The 18,772-nt window shown below is 48.9% G+C and overlaps 1 protein-coding gene across 3 annotated transcripts in view; it reads left to right on the top strand.

The window, feature by feature from the left end:
- The window catches only part of IGF1R (insulin like growth factor 1 receptor), a 318,403-nt gene extending 301,721 nt beyond the window's left edge, over nucleotides 1-16,682 (top strand). For all 3 annotated transcript variants that reach the window (XM_050798204.1, XM_050798202.1, XM_050798205.1), the window contains exons 20-21: nucleotides 640-774; nucleotides 9,154-16,682. In XM_050798204.1, the coding sequence (XP_050654161.1) occupies nucleotides 640-774; nucleotides 9,154-9,535 (517 nt within the window). In that variant the 3' untranslated portion in view covers nucleotides 9,536-16,682. The remainder of the gene's footprint in view (nucleotides 1-639; nucleotides 775-9,153) is intronic.
- The last annotated feature ends 2,090 nt before the right edge of the window (nucleotides 16,683-18,772 follow it).

Here is an 18,772-nt window from a genome sequence, read left to right as displayed (position 1 = left end):
TTAAACATTCCAGGACCCAGGCCCTCACCCGAGACCAATCAAATCAGAGTTTCTATTGGGTGTCCAGACCTCTGTTGAAAACCTCCCCAGGAGATTCTCCTGTGCAGCCAGCAGTGAGAACCACTTGGGTAGAGGTTTCCAAAATTGTCTGATTATAAAAATCACTTGAGGAGCTTGGTAAAGCTTCACTGTCCCAGGCCTCATTCGAGGCTACCAAGTCAATGTCCATGCTGGGGCTTGGACAACAATGTCATTCATTTTGGGTTAAAGCCAGTTTGGGAGGTACTGCCTTGCCAGGTAAATGGCTGGGACTAGGTAGATGACAAACCCAGTATACTCTGCGTTCAAAGCACAGATCAGGGGCTTCCTGACCATGCAAGGGATGCTGAAAGTGCCCTCACCATCACCTTCATTAGCTCTACCACCAGGGCTGAATTTAGTCTATGGGGAACATTAGCAGCAACAAAGGGAGGATGATGTCCTACACTTAGCCCAGGGCCTGGCTCGCTGTCTGACAATCACTGTCACCATAGTAAGGACAGTTTCTCTGCTCAGGATGTAAGAAGTGCTGGAAAGTAAGGGGCAGCATGGTTCAGTCCATCCCTTTCCAAGCTCCTCACAGTTTTTTTCTCCCTGCAGGTCCTTCGGGGTTGTCCTCTGGGAGATCGCCACACTGGCCGAGCAGCCCTACCAGGGCTTGTCCAACGAGCAAGTCCTTCGCTTCGTCATGGAGGGCGGCCTTCTGGACAAGCCAGACAACTGCCCCGACATGCTGTATGTACTTCCTGGGCCCCCTCAGTGCTCTTCTGATTTCTCTTCTCAAATGCCTGTTTTCCTGGGTCACAGGAGATCAGATTAAAGCCATTCTCTCTGGTCCTTCGCCTCTCTGGCCAGGTGCGGCTGAGGAAAGGTTCGTCCTCATGGAAGGAGCTGAGTTTGGTTGGTAGACCTGTGCCTTTCCATGGGCACCTTAATTCTACCCTATATTCCTTAATGCTTTCGTTCTGATTTGCAGTTCGCACTATAGTGTCTCAGGCCAAATGTCTCTGAAATGTTTGGCCAGAGTAATCCATCCTTATTCATCCTCTCCATGTGAGGTTTTGTTTCTTTTTAAAGAAGGCAACAACACAACACTTACTACTCTGAAGTCAAATTCAAGAGCCCCCCGCCCCACCTCTGGCAGGCCTGAGAGAACTGCTGCAGTGAGTGTACACAGAGCTGCATGGTCAGGGCTCCAGCATGCGCCATGTAAGGTCAGCTTAGTGTCTTCTGAACCCTGCCCCACATGTCTTCTCTGTTAAGTGTTCACAAAAGTCATAAACCATCCAAGTAACATGCTCTCCAGAGCTTCATCCACTGACCAATGTGGACCTGGAGTGTGTGTGAACTGACATCCCTGCGAAGCGCTGGTGAACTTGTCTTCTCATTGCACTTTTTTTTTTTTTTTGAGATGGAGTCTCGCTCTGTCGCCCAGGCTGGAGTGCATTGGCGTGATCTTGGCTCACTGCAACCTCTGCCTCCCGGGTTCAAACAATTCTCCTGCCTCAACCTCTCAAATAGCTAGGGTTACAGGCACCCACTACCACGCCCAGCTAATTTTAGTGGAGATGGGGTTTCACCATATTGGCCAGGCTGGTCTTGAACTCCTGACCTCAGATGATCTGCCTGCCTCAGCCTTCCAAAGTGCTGGGATTATAGGCATGAGCCATCGCACCTGGCAACCCCACTTATTTTGAAAAAACACTTTGCAGCTTTTAGTCCTAAGTTTTGTCAGATGACGAGAGAGTTTGTGATGCCTCACGGTGATGGTGAGGCCTCACTACTCAGCACTCCCTGGAGAAGCCCCACTTTTGGTGGAGGACTTACTCTGTGTCCATGGATGGTGCTGTTGGTGGCTCAGTGGAGGTCAGAGCTGCTGGAGCAGGGAGGCCTCTTTGTCTTTCCTGGAACGAGTTTGAGGAGGGGGTGAAGGTGTTCTGGTTCAGTCGTCAGGTGCACAACAGGTACAGGTTGGGAACAATGACTTTGCTTTTGACATGCACTTTAAGGCAGGCTTCAGAGATTGTTCTGGATCTCCATAGGTGAACATAAAGGTAGGCTCCCTTTATGTTCTCAAGACCAATTCAGGAGATTTCCAGAAATGCTTTTCAGGACAGGCCTGGCTTCACTTTGGAAAGGATCCTGAGGAATTACTGGACTGTCATGTCTGCATGAAGGCACCCAGCTCCTACCTCTCACCCATCCACCCACCTGGAGCCAGCACAGACTCAGGCTGGGTCCACAGTGACGGGATGATAAATACAAACCAGACGTGTGTCAGGTGGACAGGAGGGAATGCGGGCTCCAGCAGCCACAAAAGCTTTGCTCATTTGGTCCCGTACAGTGTGGGCCAGGAATCCAGATGCAGGTGTTCTTGTCCTCCTGCAGAGTAGCAGGAGGCAGAAATCAAGATGTCAGTGGGGCTGCGGTCTCACCTGAGGCTCAGGGCCATCTTAAGGCACCTCAGGGTTCTGCAGTTGCAGGACTGAGGTCCCCATATTCTTGGCACCTGTCACCTGGGTACTGCTTTCAACTTCTGGAGGCCAAGGCCACTCACAGTCCTTGCCATATACACCCTCCGTAGGCCTGCTCATAACAGCAGTCTGTTTTTTCAAGACTGATAAGAGGATCACTCTCTACTGCTTCTACTGGTTTTTTACCTATGAGGTCAGATCTACCCGAGATAATCTCTCCCTTTTAAGTGATTCAGTCAACTGATTAGAAGCCTAATTAGAGGAGTGAAGTATCCTCTCATGTTGACAAGTCCCACCCATACTCAAGTGAGGGGATTATATGGGATATTTACACCAGGGGCAGCAATCTTGGGGGGCATCTTAGAATTCCATAGTCTCAGAAATCATTGTCCTTATCAAACAATCAAGGTGCTATTTTTGTTTCATAGCACTTTGAGTGTTGCTACAAATACTGAATCCCTAAGCTCCTTGTAAATGGCCTGCCTCTGGAGGGCATGGGGTGGGGAAGACTAGACACACACCCCTGTGCTTTGGGAGTATGTTGGCTGGGCGTCATGCTCAATTAGCTGCTGCTTCTGAACATAGGTTCAGCTAAAGTGTATCCCAGGCAATGGACACTTTGTGTGGAATTCAGAAAGGTGGCTGCAGGAAGAATGCCAGGGAAAGCCAGAGTGAAGGCATCACCCTCGCACAGCTAGCACACGTCGGGGTCCCCATTGTCCTATCGAGGCAGGGCCAGAACCGGAAAGTTGGCTGGTGCCCTGGGCCTGTGCCAGTGATGGGAGGCTCCTCTTCTCTGAGGGTGGCACCTACAGATGCAGAAGCACTGGGTTTCCTGGAGCCCTCATCAAGCAAACTTGCTAGCATGGCCTCTTCAGAACTCCACAATCCAAACTTGGAAGAGACTCGAAAGACCACTTAGTACCTTTTCTTAGCCAGTATAGAAATTCTTCTTCTCTCTGTGTTAGTTTTTTATCGCAGTATAACGAACTACCCAAAACCTACTAGTTGAGAGCAACAGTAAACATGTATTATCACTCAGAGGTTTCTGAAGGTGAGGAATGCAGGAGCGGCATAGCCGGCTGGCTCTGGCTTGGAGCCCTTCTCACGGTTGCAGCCCAGCTGTCCGCTGGGGCTGCAGTCATCTGACAGCTTGCCTGGGGCAGGCAGACCCACTTGCAAGGTGTTGCTGCATAGGTAGTATGCCCTGCATGAACCACCCTGTTCTACATGGGCCTCTCTGTAGCACTGCCTAAGTGTCTCAGGATGTATAGCTAGCTTCTCTTAGAGCAGAGTTTGGCACACTCTCTAAAAGGCCGGCTAAAAAATATTTTTGATGGGAGGCTGAGGCAGGAGAATGGCGTAAACCCGGGAGGCGGAGCTTGCAGTGAGCTGAGATCCGGCCACTGCGCTCCAGCCTGGGCGACAGAGCGAGACTCCGTCTCAAAAAAAAAAAATATTTTTGACTGTGTGGGCCCATACGACCTCAACTGTGACTACTTGACTCTGCCATTGTGGAGCAAACACAGCTGGAGGTGTCATATAAGCTAGTGTGGCTGTGTTCCAATACAATTTTATTTTTGCATACTGAAATTTGAATTCCACATAATCTCTTGTGTTGTCACAAAATATTCTTATTTTGAATTTCTTTTAGCCATTTACATTAAAACCATTCTTAGGCCATAGACCTTGGAAAACTAGGCAACAGGCCAGATTTTACCCACAGGTACATAGTTTGCCTGCTGTGCCCTAGAGTAAAAGATCCAGGACCTGAGCAGAAGGCACAACGTCCTTTCTGACCAGACCTCAGAAGTCACACTCTGAAGCTCCCACCTTCTCCTTCAGGTTACACCATGCGGGAGTCAATCACATGGGGATGTGAGCTCCAGGACACGAGGGAGAGGACCACTGGGGATCCGGGAGCCTGGCTACTCCCCTGCTCCCCACCAACACACACACACACACACACACACACACACACACACACACCCAGTGCCCCTCACAGGTGACCATCCGCTCCACACTTTGAGTAGTACAGCCACTGTTTTCTTGTCAGCCATTATAAGAAAAATCATGCTTTCGAGTCTGAATATAAGCCATGGAGTATGAGAGCTGATGACCACTGAATTTGCATAAAGGTACAGTGCCAGAATCTAGGCTAATATTAGAACTGGTGGTATTTTAGCAAGCTTAGAAACAGCCCATGAAAGCAGGTGTGAGTTTTGCTTCTGTGGTTTGGGGTGGGTGAGGGAGAGTGTGTTGTTTTTGTGCTTTCTCTTTGACTCGGGTAAACGTTTTATCTACAAGAGACTTGTGGGATTCTTACTTGGTCCACCTCCAGGTAACTGGGGTCTTAATATTAACGTAAGCTGCCTGGGATGCAGCCTACCTGCCATGGGAAACGCAGGGCACTTCCTGTTCCCAGCATAGAGTGACAAGGAAATTTACTCAAAGCGGTTACTCTGACATTAAATGTTTAATTCAGGAGGCATTTCTGCTTTGCCATCGAGAATTTTTCTCCCTTCCAAGAAAAAAGTAGAGTGAAAGGAGGCAATTTGGTTTCATAGGGAGTGTCCATGTTGTCATTCTGAGTTTACTGATGAGCTTACGTGAGAAAGGAGGGTTCTGGAATGGGAGTTCTGTTGTTACAAGACATGAAAGAATGGCCTCTGTTTATCCCAGAGAGGAGAGTCCGTGAGCCCTTGCGAGTTGCCCTGAAACCTCTGCCAGGTCCCAGTTGAGAAAGTGTGTGAGTTGTGTGGTTCTGAGATCTGAACAGGCACTACCTAGTGACATTGGGGGGCTGAAGGAGCTCAGTGGCTGCAGGTGAACTGGAGCTCACCATCAGGAAGTAGCCAGATTCTCACCCCTTAGTGTCACCGAGTGTTCTGGCTGTAGAGGAAGGATTCCATGGTCCCCAAGCAACGGGGTGTTGAGGTCTGAGTCTCAACGCCATGACTCAGTGTGAATTGACTCAGCAAGTACCACGGCATCAGATTTGGGTTGTGGTTCCCTGTTGGGTCTGTACTTTAGATTGATGACAAAGCCCATCCTCAGCCTTATTTCAGCCCAGATCTCAGTATTTATGCCACAGATGTTGTTAAGCCCCTCTGGGTGCATGCTGACGCTGAGGTCACACAGATGAGCCAGGAGTGGCCCTGGCTTTCATGAAACGTAGTGACGTAAAAGGTCCCAGCTCTGATGCTCCGGGATAAGGGCCGGGACAGAGGTGTGAACGCAGCCGTGGAAAACTTGGGCTAGGAAGCCATTTGTTCTGCTGGTAACACTTCCACAGCTCCACGTGTCCGGACTCTTGCCAGAGATGTCTTCGGTCTGCAGGATTCAGGAGGGAATCTGAACTTTTAGCCTGGAGCATTATCAACTAATAGATGAGTCTGAAACAAACTTAGTGAAATCTGATGGTTTTTTGTATTTTTTCCCATTGCTGGAATCCCAGTTTGGTTCTGCGGGAATCGAGTGCTTGAGTGGGATCCAAACAGGCAGGAAGGGCGCTCCTGCTCAGTTATTCCCAGTGAGCTCACAGAGGCACACAGGCCCCATGTCCTCCTGGCTGAGGCGTGGTTCCTAAGACAACCCTCACTGTTGAGGACTGCCAGCAGAGAGACACATTCAGCCCTGCAGGTCCTCTGGGAATCCGGTGAGCGTCGGCAGCATGCGGGAATGTGCGGGTGCCTCGTGGCCTGCTGACATCCCACACAGGTCACAGCCTGTCCAGTTCAGGACATCAGGGCCAAGAGTGGAATGGGAATACAGAGGCACCTCCGTGTGCTCATCCTGCTGACCATCACCCAGCCTCCAGGGCGCACAGCTGGCCCCCAGGAGGCTGCTTCCCAGCAGGGCAGGAATTCCATTTGAGTCTTGTCCCTGTTCCAGAAGGGCTGGGTATGTGTCCCCCAAAGGGGAGAGCATTCGAGAAGGATGGCTCCAGACTTGCCAGAGCTGACCCATGGGGAAAAAAAAAAAAAGGTGCTTTTTAAAAGATGAGTTTTATCAGCTCACACATCCTTCTAGAGTCTAATGGAGATTTTTTGTATGCGTGGAAATAGTAAACAAGGTCTTGAATCCCACAGAGCAAAAAAGACTTCCTTTTTTGGGCAGCCCTGGAAGGGTTGTTACTCTGGAATGGTTTAAAAGAGGCATCACATGGCTTGTTTGTGCTGTTGTCACTGCCTCGCTGCCCCTCCAGTGGCACCTCCTCAGTCCCCGGCCACAGGGCACAAAGCCAAGCACATCTCATGCTTTTGGCCCGGGTACACTTCTGCCCAGGGGCAAGTCAGCTGGAGAGGAGTTCACATCCCAGCCATATGGAGATGCATTTCATGTCATTATGGCCTATTTTAATTCTTTTTAACCCCGATCGTTTTTCTTAGGCAGTGATGGGGAGTATGGAAAGGCAGGCTTATTTGTCATCAAGCTGCCAGTTTTTATCACTGCAAAGCACATCCCTGTGACATCTGTGACTGTCCCTTGGACAGTTAGGCGAGGGAGGGTCTCCTGGTGGGCCCAGGGTTACTCTTACTTAGATTAAGAGAAAATTCCTTTTTCCGGGGTCGTTGGCAATCAAAGTGTAGTCATCCTGTTGCACAGAGAACTCCATCCCAGCTCCACCCTTATGAATTTCGTAACCTTGGACAAATTATTTAATGTCTGAGTGCTTCTGTTCCCCCGTCTGTAACATGGGTGTGTATTATAGTCAGTAGCACCTGCTTCACAAACTCGTGAGGACTTCATCAGTTCACACACATAACTGCCTCACTGCCTGGCACCTAGTGTGCACACGGCATTCTGCTGTGGGGTAGACTTAAAATGGTGGCTAAAGAGATGCTTTTCCGGAAAAGTGGCCACATGGAACTCTCCATATCTAAGAAGCATACTGTGGGGTGCTTCATATTTTGTCTAATTCCTTTACCCCCAGAACAGGAACCCGCAACCTTCCTTCTGTAAAGGGCCATATGGTAAATAAGCATTTTTAGACTTGCAGGCCACGGTCTCTGTCCTAATGTCCTCAGCTGGTAGTTGTAGCTGGAAAGCAGCTGCAGCCCACATGGAAATGAGGGAGCATGGCCCATGCCAGTGCAGCTGATGGGCAGAGGTGGGTAGCCCCGGGTTAGACCCTGTGGAGATGCAGGCCCCCAGGCTCCAGAACGCTGAATTCTAGTGGATTCTGGATGGCTCTCCCTCACACCTAGGCCCACCCTCCCTCAAGGTTGCACCGTCTCCATCTGAAGGAAGCTGCCAGGTGGCCATTAGAGCCCTTCTCTTGGCAGGCCAGCTTCCAGGCCTAGTGGCTTATCTTACATCAGGGGCCTCCCCTTGGAATTTTCCCTGAAAGCCAGAGATGGGCAGGTGGTCTGTGGTTAAGCAGCCGGCCTGACAGGAGGCTAGATGCCATTGGGTGCTTTGAGTTTCCTAGATGTGGAGAGTTCTATGTGGCCACTTTTATGGAAAAGCATCTCTTTTAGGAAGAATTTTAAAACAAAGAGGAGAGCTTCCTGGTGAGAACAGAGGTGGAAAGGAAGGCACTTTGGTTTCACGCTCACGTAAGAGGGCTGTTGGCGGTCACTCCTCAGAACTATGGCCAGCCCTGGACGGTAGCCAGCTGTACCTTTTTGCCCCAAAAGTCTGTTTACCTGGGTCTTTCTGCGTTCTGGAAGCTTGTCAAAGCCCGGGCCTTTCCTGGGTCAGGGCAGCCGGCTTTCCTTGTCCGCGTGTGGCTGACTGTTTTTGTGGGGGGCCCTGGCCACAGCTGGCAAGACTTCCTTTGTCCCATGCGACTCTGAGGGCCTCACAGATATTTGCAGCCCAGGTGCTGTCGGAGCCCAGCCAATGCGACCAAGACACAGCACAAGCGTCATCCTGTTCTGCCTGTCCTTGCTTGTGGAGTGGACTCGTGCCCAGGGCTCTCCTTGCTGGCTCATTGGAATCTGGCTTCGGGTCTACACTGGGCCTCTTGTTTGGTCCAGAACAGCCTGGCTCATCGGCTGGGGCTTGCCTGTGCAGGGCTGGAGCAAGCAGGTGCTAGATGGAGACAGCAGCAGACTCGGAGTGTGTATTTCTTTGTGTTGCAAGCCTGGCCTCATGGTGCCTTCTTCCTTTGGTCCTCTGCCAGGGGTAGCCCTGCACCAGGAGGAAGCTTAGAAATAACAGGTGGGACCTGGAGAGAGAGCGTTGGGGAAGCTGCGGTCACTCATCAGCCTTCTTAGAAACCGGGGGTTTCCTGCTTTCTAATTCTGGAAAGGATGTTTCAGCAGTGGCTGCATGAGATGTCTCAGATAGAAAACTGCTTATTTTTATTTCTTAGCACTGACACCATAAATAATACCTGTAACGATGGACAGTGTGGACCTAGATTAGTGCTTCTTGGGAAAGGAGAGTTTGGGTTTTGTACTGTGGTAGTGCTGAGTGAAGTGAACGGAACCATACGAGGTAAAACAGGAGACTCTGAAGGCCACTTGGGCCATCCAGGCAGAAAGCCAGGGACGGAGAGGGACAGTAGGGTTGTATTCAGTGCTCCCACCATACGCTTATAGGTGGGAAACCACTGCAGGCGGCCCATGAAGCCTCTTGGCCACATACGCCCTCCCAGTTTGGACCCCCCTTCCATGTGTCTTGGCTGCAGGTTTGAATTGATGCGCATGTGCTGGCAGTACAACCCCAAGATGAGGCCTTCCTTCCTGGAGATCATCAGCAGCATCAAAGACGAGATGGAGCCTGGCTTCCGGGAGGTCTCCTTCTACTACAGTGAGGAGAACAAGCTGCCCGAGCCGGAGGAGCTGGACCTGGAGCCAGAGAACATGGAGAGCGTCCCCCTGGACCCCTCGGCCTCCTCGTCCTCCCTGCCACTGCCCGACAGACACTCAGGACACAAGGCCGAGAACGGCCCCGGCCCTGGAGTGCTGGTGCTCCGCGCCAGCTTCGATGAGAGACAGCCTTACGCACACATGAACGGTGGCCGCAAGAACGAGCGGGCCTTGCCGCTGCCCCAGTCTTCGACCTGCTGATCCTTGGATCCTGAATCTGTGCAAACAGTAACGTGTTTGTTCAGCGGGGTGGGGGGAGAGAGAAAGTTTTAACAATCTATTCACAAGCCTCCTGTACCTCAGTGGATCTTCAGAACTGCCATTGCTGCCCGCGGGAGACAGCTTCTCTGCAGTAAACACATTTGGGATGTTCCTTTTTTCAATATGCAAGCAGCTTTTTATTCCCTACCCAAACCCTTAACTGACATGGGCCTTTAAGAACCTTAATGACAACACTTAATAGCAACAGAGCACTTGAGAACCAGTCTCCTTACTCTGTCCCTGTCCTTCCTCATCCTCTCTCTCTCTCCGTCCCTTTCTCTCTCTCTCTCTCTCACTTTTCTCTTTCTCTCTGCTTCATAATGGAAAAATAATTGCCGTAAGTCCAGCTGGGAAGCCCTTTTTTATCAGTTTGAGGAAGTGGCTGTCCCTGTGGCCCCATCCAACCCCTGTACACACCCACCCGACACCGTAGGTCATTACAAAAAAAACATGTGGAGATGGAAATTTTTACCTTTATCTTTCACCTTTCTAGGGACATGAAATTTACAAAGGGCCATTGTTCATCCAAGGCTGTTACCATTTTAACGCTGCCTAATTTTGCCAAAATCCTGAACTTTCTCCCTCACCGTCCTTGCGCTGATTCCTTGTGTCCGGAGGCATGGGTGAGCGTGGCATCTGGTTGCTCCGTTTTGAGAGACACGCTGGCGACACGCTCCGTCCGTCTGACTGCCCCTGCTGTGCTTCTCAAGGCCACATGCACACAGGTCTCATTGCTTCTGACTAGGTTATTATTTGGGGGAACTGGACACAATGGGACTCTCTCTCAGTGAAGGTGGGGAGAAGCTAAACTGGCTTTCCTGCCCTGCCTCCCCACCCCCGCCCAACCCCCAAGAATCTGGTGGCCGTAGGCCCTGAAGCAGCCTGGTGGACAGGCTTTGAGTCAAGGGGCCCCATGCCTGCTTCTCTCCCAGCCCCAGCTCCCCTGCCCACCCCCAAGGACACAGATGGGAAGGGGTTTCCAGGGACTCAGCCCAACTGTTGATGCAGGTTTGCAAGGAAAGAAATTCAAACACCACAACAGCAGTAAGAAGAAAAGCAGTCAATGGATTCAAGCATTCTAAGCTTTGTTGACATTTCTCTGTTCCTAGGACTTCTTCATGGGTCTTACAGTTCTATGTTAGACCATGAAACATTTGCATACACATCGTCTTTAATGTCACTTTTATAACTTTTTTACGGTTCAGATATTCATCTATACGTCTGTACAGAAAAAAAAAGCTGCTATTTTTTTTGTTCTTGATCTTTGTGGATTTAATCTATGAAAACCTTCAGGTCCACCCTCTCCCCTTTCTGCTCACTCCAAGAAACTTCTTATGCTTTGTACTAGAGTGCGTGACTTTCTTCCTCTTTTCCCGGTAATTGATACTTCTACGACATAATTTGCCATGAACTGTTTGATGCCTTTTTATAAATACATCCCCCCTCCCTGCTCCCACCTCCCCCTTTAGTTGTCTTCTAACCCGTAGGCTCTGTGGGCACGAGGCTGGTGAGGGCACGAGGCGGAAAGAAGGCTGGGCACCCGTCCTGAGAGGGCCGTGCTCCTCTCCCCAGCCCGCCCTCACAGCATTGGAGTCTGTTACAGTGCAAGACATGATACAAACTCAGGTCAGAAAAACAAAGGTTAAATACTTCACACGTCTTTGTTCAGTGTTTCCACTCCACCGTGGTTGAGAAGCCTCACCCTCTCTTTCCCTTGCCTTTGTTTAGGTTGTGACACACATATATATATTTTTTTAATTCTTGGGTACAACAGCAGTGTTAACTGCAGACACTAGGCATTTGGATTACTATTTTTTTTAATGGCTATTTAATCTTTCCATCCCATGAAAAACAGCTGCTGAGTCCAAGGGAGCAGCAGAGCGTGGTCCGGCAGGCCCTGCTGTGGCCCTTGCCAGCACCCTCACCAGACCGACCGACCGACCTGTCTTTGGAACCAGAACATCCCAAGGGACCTCCTTTGCACTGGCAGGGAGTGGGACCCTGGGATCCAGGCTGGCCCAGGGCGGCATCCTCAGGGCTGTGCCAGCTGGAGCGCCAGGTCGGGGCAGCGCAGACGCCACGGTGGCCCAAGAGCCCCTTTGCTCCCTGCCAGGGGACCGGGGCTGTCTGCCAGGGGACCGGGGCTGTGGTGCTGGCCCTCTTTCCCTCGGCCAGGAATCCAGGTCCTCGGGGCCCAGGGGTCTTGTTTAGTTTTGTTTTGTTTTTAGCACTTCTCACCAGAGAGATGACGGCACAAGAGTTGCTTCTGGGATGGAAATGTTTAGGAGTAAGAACAAAACTGGGATATGGTGATTGCTAGTTGTGACTGAAGATTAAACACAAAAAAAAGTCTGTAGTGCTTTTTTTGCTTGTCAGCAGTTTGTCTCACTGCTTTCTCTAGCCTCTATCCCATAGTGTGTTCCCTTTTAAAAAAGAAAAAAGAAGGTATTATATGTAGGAGTTTTCTTTTAATTTATTTTGTGATGCCAGTTTCAATCACTGTAGAGAAGCCCCATTATGAATTTAAATTTCAAGGAAAGGGTGTGTGTATGTGTGTGGGGTGTGTGTGTGTATGAGTGATGGGACAGTTTTTGGTTTTTTGGGTTTTTTTCCCCCCAAACATTTATCTACCTCACTCTTATTTTTTATATGTGTATATAGACAAAAGAATACATCTCACATTTCTCAGCACCTGACAATAGGCCGTTGATACTGGTAACCTCATCCACGCCACAGGCTCCACACCCAGGTGATGCAGGGAGAAGCCAGGCTGTATTCCGGGGTCAAAGCAACACTGACTCACCTCTCTGCGTATTTCAGACAGCTTGCCTTTTTCTGAGATGTCTCGTTTTGTGTTGCTTTTATTTTTATTATTATTTTTTTTCTATCTTGGTTTCCACCAAGGTGTTACATTTTTCCTCCTCTCCTAGCCAGTGGCCTTGTGAGGCCAAGGAAGGCACCAGAGCACACTTCCAGGGGGCCACCAGGCTGTCCCTGGCTGGTTGTCTTTGGAACAAACTGCTTCCATGCAGATCGAACACATTTCATCCTTAAGAGAGCAATTGTTCCTCAGGTTCTGAGGACAGGAAGGTGTCCAGGCAGCATAGTCTCTGTGAGAATCTCCTGGGTAAAGGCATATTGGGTTTGCTCCCCTTGCTGCTGCTCCTGCATCCCTGGAGGAGGCTTGCACCGAGGCAGGGCCATGCGGCCATGGCTGCTGCATTCATTCAGCACAAAGGTGCAGCTGCAGCAGCAGCTGGAGAGTAAGATCTGCCCAGCCTGTGCTCCAGAATGCAGAGGCTCCTAACCTCACAGCCAGTCCCTAATAGAACACACACAGGAGCAGAGTCTCCTCCCCCTCCAGGCTGCCCTCTCAACTTCTCCCTCACCTCCTCCTCCCCTAGGGGTAGACAGAGATGTACCAAACCTTCGGGCTGGAAAGGCCAGTGGTCGGCGCCGAGCCTCCGTGGTGTCTCACCCCCCGCCAGGGCTGAACCTCTGTCTGTCCCTGGTCCTGCTGCTCACAGGACAGACGGCTCGCTCCCCTCTTCCAGCAGCTGCTCTTACAGGCACTGATGATTTAGCTGGGAAATGTGGTGGGCAGCTTTCCCCAAGTGTGGATGGTTCCTTTGCAATTCCAGTACTAAGTGAATGCGCTCAGGAGCCTTTTTCCTCCTGCCAGAACAGGACCCATCTCTCCCAAGACCCCGGGGATCTTAAGGTCATTGAGAAATACTGTTTGATCAGGGTTTTCTTCTTCCACACTGTAGGTGACCCCTTGGAATAATGGCCTCTCCTCTCTTTTGCACATACCTACCGGTTTCCACAACTGGATTTCTACAGATCGATCAGCTGGTTATAAGGGTTTTGTTTAAACTGTCCAAGTTATTGATGTCATTTTGTTTTTGTCTTATGTAGGTGGCTTTTCTTTAAGTAGAAAACACTAGCAGTGTAGTGCCCATCATAACAAATGCTTCAGAAACACTTCAATAAAAGAGAAAACTTGGCTTGTGTGATGGTGCAGTCATTTTACTGGACCAACCCACCCACCTTGACTATACCAAGGCATCATCTATCCACAGTTCTAGCCTAACTTCACGCTGATTTCTCCGCCTCTTGATTTTCCTCTTTTGTGTCCAAATAATCTTAAGCTGAGTTGTGGCATTTTCCATGCAACCTCCTTCTGCCAGCAGCTCACACTGCTTGAAGTCACATGAACCACTGAGGCACATCATGGAATTGATGTGAGCATTAAGACATTCTCCCACACAGCCCTTCCCTGAGGCAGCAGGAGCTGGTGTGTACTGGAGACATTGTTGAACTTGAGCTGTGTGAGACCCAGACCACCCCAGGTCTCCTTCGTTTGACATACCGTTGGATGTCATGACGTTTGACATACCGTTGGAACGAGCCGCCTCCTCAGAAGATGGAAGACCATGTTCGTGGCCGACCGGGCCTCTCCTTCTGGCCTGTTTCTTAAGATGCGGAACCACATTTCAGTGGTAGGAAAAGTGGCTTCGTAAAATAGAAGAGCAGTCACTGTGGAACTACCAAATGACAAGATGCTCGGTGCAAATAGGGGTGCTTTGGGATAAAAGATTTATGAGCCAACTATTCTGTGGCACCAGATTCTAGGCCAGTTTGTTCCACCGAAGCCTCTCCCACAGCAGTCCACCTCTGCAGGCTGGTGACCGAATGGCTTGTAAGTGGCTCTGTGGCAAGATCACACTGAGATCAGAAGGCTAGGATGCTTGTCTAGTGTCCTTAGCTGTCACATTGGGTCCTTCCAGGGTGGCCAGACAGTGTTGGTGGCCACTTCCTTCTAAAACATAGGCACCCTCCTGGTGACAGTGACCCGCCATGGTATGCCTTGGCCCATTCCAGCAGTCCCAGTTATGCATTTAAAGTTTGGGGTTTGTTCTTTTCGTTAATGTTACTCTGTGTTGTCAGCTGTCTTTTCATTTCCTGGGCTAAGCAGCATTGGGAGATGTGGACCAGAGATCCACTCCTTAAGAACCAGTGATGAAAGACACTTTCTTCACTCTGAAGTAGCTGTTGGTACAAATGAGAACTTAAAGAGAGGATGTTATTTAGACTGAACCTCTGTTGCCAGAGATGCTGAAGATACAGACCTTGGACAGGTCAGAGGGTTTCATTTTTGGCCTTCATCTTAGATGACTGGTTGCGTCATTTGGAGAAGTGAGCGCTCCTTGATGGTGGAATGACCAGGTGGTAGGTACGGAACCATTGTCACAGGGATCCTGGCACAGAGAAGAGTTACGAGCAGCTGGGTGCAGGGCTTGGAAGAAATGTGGGCAATGTTTTGAACTTGTTGGTTTCTGAAGCTATCAGACCACATCAAGGCTCAGCAGTCATCCATGGGCATTTGGTTTCAACAAAGAAACCTAACATCCTACTCTGGAAACTGATCTCGGAGTTAAGGCGAATTGTTCAAGAACACGAACTACATCGCACTCGTCAGTTGTCAGTTCTGGGGCATGACTTTAGGGTTTTATTTTGTTTCTGCAACAACATAATCACTCATTTGTATGTCCACGTGTGTGTGTCCGCATCTTTCTGGTCAACATTGTTTTAACTAGTCACTCATTAGCATTTTCAATAGGGCTCTTAAGTCCAGTAGATTACGGGTAGTCAGTTGACGAAGATCTGGTTTACAAGAACTAATTAAATGTTTCATTGCATTTTTGTAAGAACATAGAATAATTTTATAAAATGTTTGTAGTTTATAATTGCCGAAAATAATTTAAAGACACTTTTTTTCTCTGTGTGTGCAAATGTGTTTGTGATCCATTTTTTTTTTAGGACACCTGTTTACTAGCTAGCTTTACAATATGCCAAAAAAGGATTTTTCCCTGACCCCAGCCGTGGTTCACCCTCTTCTCCCCCCATGTTTTGTGCCCTAGTTTATAACAAAGGAATGATGATTTAAAAAGTAGTTCTGTATCTTCAGTATCTTGGTCTTCCAGAACCCTCTGGTTGGGAAGGGGATCATTTTTTACTGGTCATTTCCCTTTGGAGTGTAGCTACTTTAACAGATGGAAAGAACCTCATTGGCCATGGAAACAGCAGAGGTGTTGGAGCCCAGCAGTGCGTGGCACCGTTCAGCATCTGGTTTGGTTGGTCTGGCTGCCGTCATTGTCACGCAGTGCCATGGACATGGGAAGACTTGACTGCACAGCCAATGGTTTTCATGATGATTACAGCATACACAGTGATCACATAAAAGATGACAGCTCTGGGGCACACAGGCCATTTGCTTACATGCCTCGTATCATGATAAATGCTTTTTGAAGGCAGAATCCCGAAGATAACATATCTCCAATACAGAAAACAATTCTTTTTAATACTACAGCATACACAAAAATTTGTTCTAAAGTTTGACTCCACTTCCTCTAACTCCAGTGGATTGTTGGCCATGTCTCCCAACTCCACAGTATCTCTGTTGTGGGAAACACCTGGGTTTTTGCACTACATGGGAGAAAGACCCGGAAACTATTTGGGTTGTTTTCAACTTTTCATTTGGATGTTTGGCGTTGCACACACACATCCACAGGTGGAAGAGACGCCTGGCGAAAACACCTGTCTGCTTTCTAAGCCAGTGAGGTTGAGGTGAGAGGTTTGCCAGAGTTTGTCTACCTCTGGGTATCCTTTATCTGGGATAAAAAAATCAAACCAGAAGGCGGGATGGAATGGATGCACCGCAAATAATGCATTTTCTGAGTTTTCTTGTTTAAAAAAAGTTTTTTTAAAAAAGTAAAAAAAAAAAAAAGGTAATAACATGGCCAATTTGTTACATAAAATGACTTTCTGTGTATAAATTATTCCTAAAAAAAACCTGTTTATATAAAAAAATCAGTAGATGAAAAAAATTTCAAAATGTTTTTGTATATTCTGTTGTAAGAATTTATTCCTGTTATTCCGATATACTCTGGATTCTTTACATTATGGAAAAAAGAAACTGTCTATTTTGAATGGCTGAAGCTAAGGCAACGTTAGTTTCTCTTACTCTGCTTTTTTCTAGTAAAGTACTACATGGTTTAAGTTAAATAAAAGAATTCTGTATGCATTTCTATCTCTGGTTTTGTTTTGTCCCTCCTGGAAGCATCACCACACTTTGGTGGCAGGGAAGCTGAGCTACGTGGGGCACGTGTGTTCACGCATGTTGCCTGGAAGCATTCTCCACAAAAGCATTGCCTCTTCTCTGACAGCTGAGCTTTCTCAGCATGCAAATTGCTAGTGAAGACGACAGGGAAGCTATTCCATTTCTCACTCCATTAAATCAACTGGAAAGAAATTTGAATGCATAAATTACGGAAATCTGTACTGCAGTTCTGACTGATTTGTGGACTTTTTTCCTATACCTTCCACTAACAACAGTCAGGCCAAGGCAAGTCTGATCTGCATGACTCCAGGGCAGAGGACTTCAGTTCTTCACATTTCCCGTGTGCTTTTGGTCTTTCACAGCTGACATGCCCGCCTCGGGGGATGCTGGTGAGAACCCAGTGGGCCACACACAGGATGCGGCTCACTGGAGGAGCTCCAAAGTCTTAGTTACTTTCTAGCTGCTGCTTAGTGATCTCTGTCTGCCCCAGGGACACTACAATGTAAATATTATTTTTGTCAGGGGAAATGGCTATGTATGGCAAGGTGCGAATGTTCTAGAATCAGACTAAGGATTCATAGACACATCAGGAGGAGAAGCTGGTCATTTCCCTCAACTTTATCATGGGAAAATAGCAAAATCAGGCCAGTAGAAGAAGAGCTGCCTAGCTATGTGTAGGTAGGAGAAGTAAACCAAAGACCATGGTTACTTCAGACCTGTTGAGCCTCAGAAGTGTTTGCACCTAAAAGCAAAAGGCCTTTCTGAAAGGGGACTCTCTGCTGGGCTCGGTGGCTCACACGTGTAATCCCAGCACTTTGGGAGGCCGAGACAGGTGGATAACATGAGCTCAGGAGTTCGAGACCAGCCTGGCTAACATGGTGAAACCCCATCTCTACTAAAAATACAAAAAATTAGCAGGACATGGTGGCAGCTGCCTGTAATCCCAGCTACTTGGGAGGCTAAGGCAGGAGAATCACTTGAACTCGGGAGGCGGAGGTTGCAGTGAGCCAAGATCGTGCCACTGTACTCCAGCCTGGGTGACAGAGTGAGACGCCGTCTCAAAAAAAAGAGGGTACTCTCAAACTTTGCATTGCTTCAGGGTTACTGCTCACTGCTGTCACCGAGTGCCTGGCACTCAGGGAATCTTCATTAGGTGACTGATGACAAGGAGGTCTCAATTCTGAGGCTGGAAAGCCTAACAGGGCCTCCCTCTTTCCTGGGCAGGTTGGTGCTGCACTTGCAGGTTGCCACAGTGCGGTCTGCACTTGGCCTGCCCAGCCAGAAGGAGCAGCAATGTCTAAGGATGAAGGTGCTGGGTCTTTAGAAGCATTAGAACTTTTCCCCCTGTGCCATTTCTTAAGACTGCAAGCCCTCAAGAGCTGGTTCTTCATTTACCCTCCCCAAGTCCAGGTGGGCGGTTTTTGTAGTGTTCTAATGTTACTAAAAGACCTTCACATGCATTCTCTCACCAGGTGTTCACAATCACCCTGCAAAGAAAGGATTTTAATTACTCTTACAGATGAGCAAACATACAAGCATGCTCAAGACCCCCTTCCCACCTCCCCGCCAACTATTAAATGACCAACCCAGGACTCCGCCTTTTCTGCTGTGGTTCTCAAACTGACTTCAGCACTGCCAGAACTAAGCAGGCTCTGTGCATACTGACAAGGGATGCTGGGCGAAGTACACAGCCCAGGATGTGAATGAGCCTTCTGGGGTTCTCCCTGGAGAACTTCAGAGGCCACAGTGGGGGAAATGATGGGGAAGTTCATGAAGAGGGAGCTCTGGGCCTCCCAAATGGATAATATCTAAAAATTTTAAAAATGTTATGGCATGTTGCCAAGGAGTCTGAAATATAACACTGGAGCCCAGTCCTGGGGGCCCCTTGCTTGACAGTGTCCTGGGACAGAATTGCCCATAGCACAAGCAGATCTCCACATTACCAACCAGACCGCCAGACCTGTCCACGCCACCCAGCACCACCTCTCCCATCCCCCAACATGCGGGCTTTGATTGGTTTTCTAGCAAATGATCCAGGTATACTTGCAAAGGGA

Source organism: Macaca thibetana, chromosome 7 (genome assembly GCF_024542745.1).
Source record: "Macaca thibetana thibetana isolate TM-01 chromosome 7, ASM2454274v1, whole genome shotgun sequence".
NCBI lineage: Eukaryota > Metazoa > Chordata > Mammalia > Primates > Cercopithecidae > Macaca > Macaca thibetana.
This window is presented reverse-complemented; position numbering and strand designations above follow the sequence as displayed.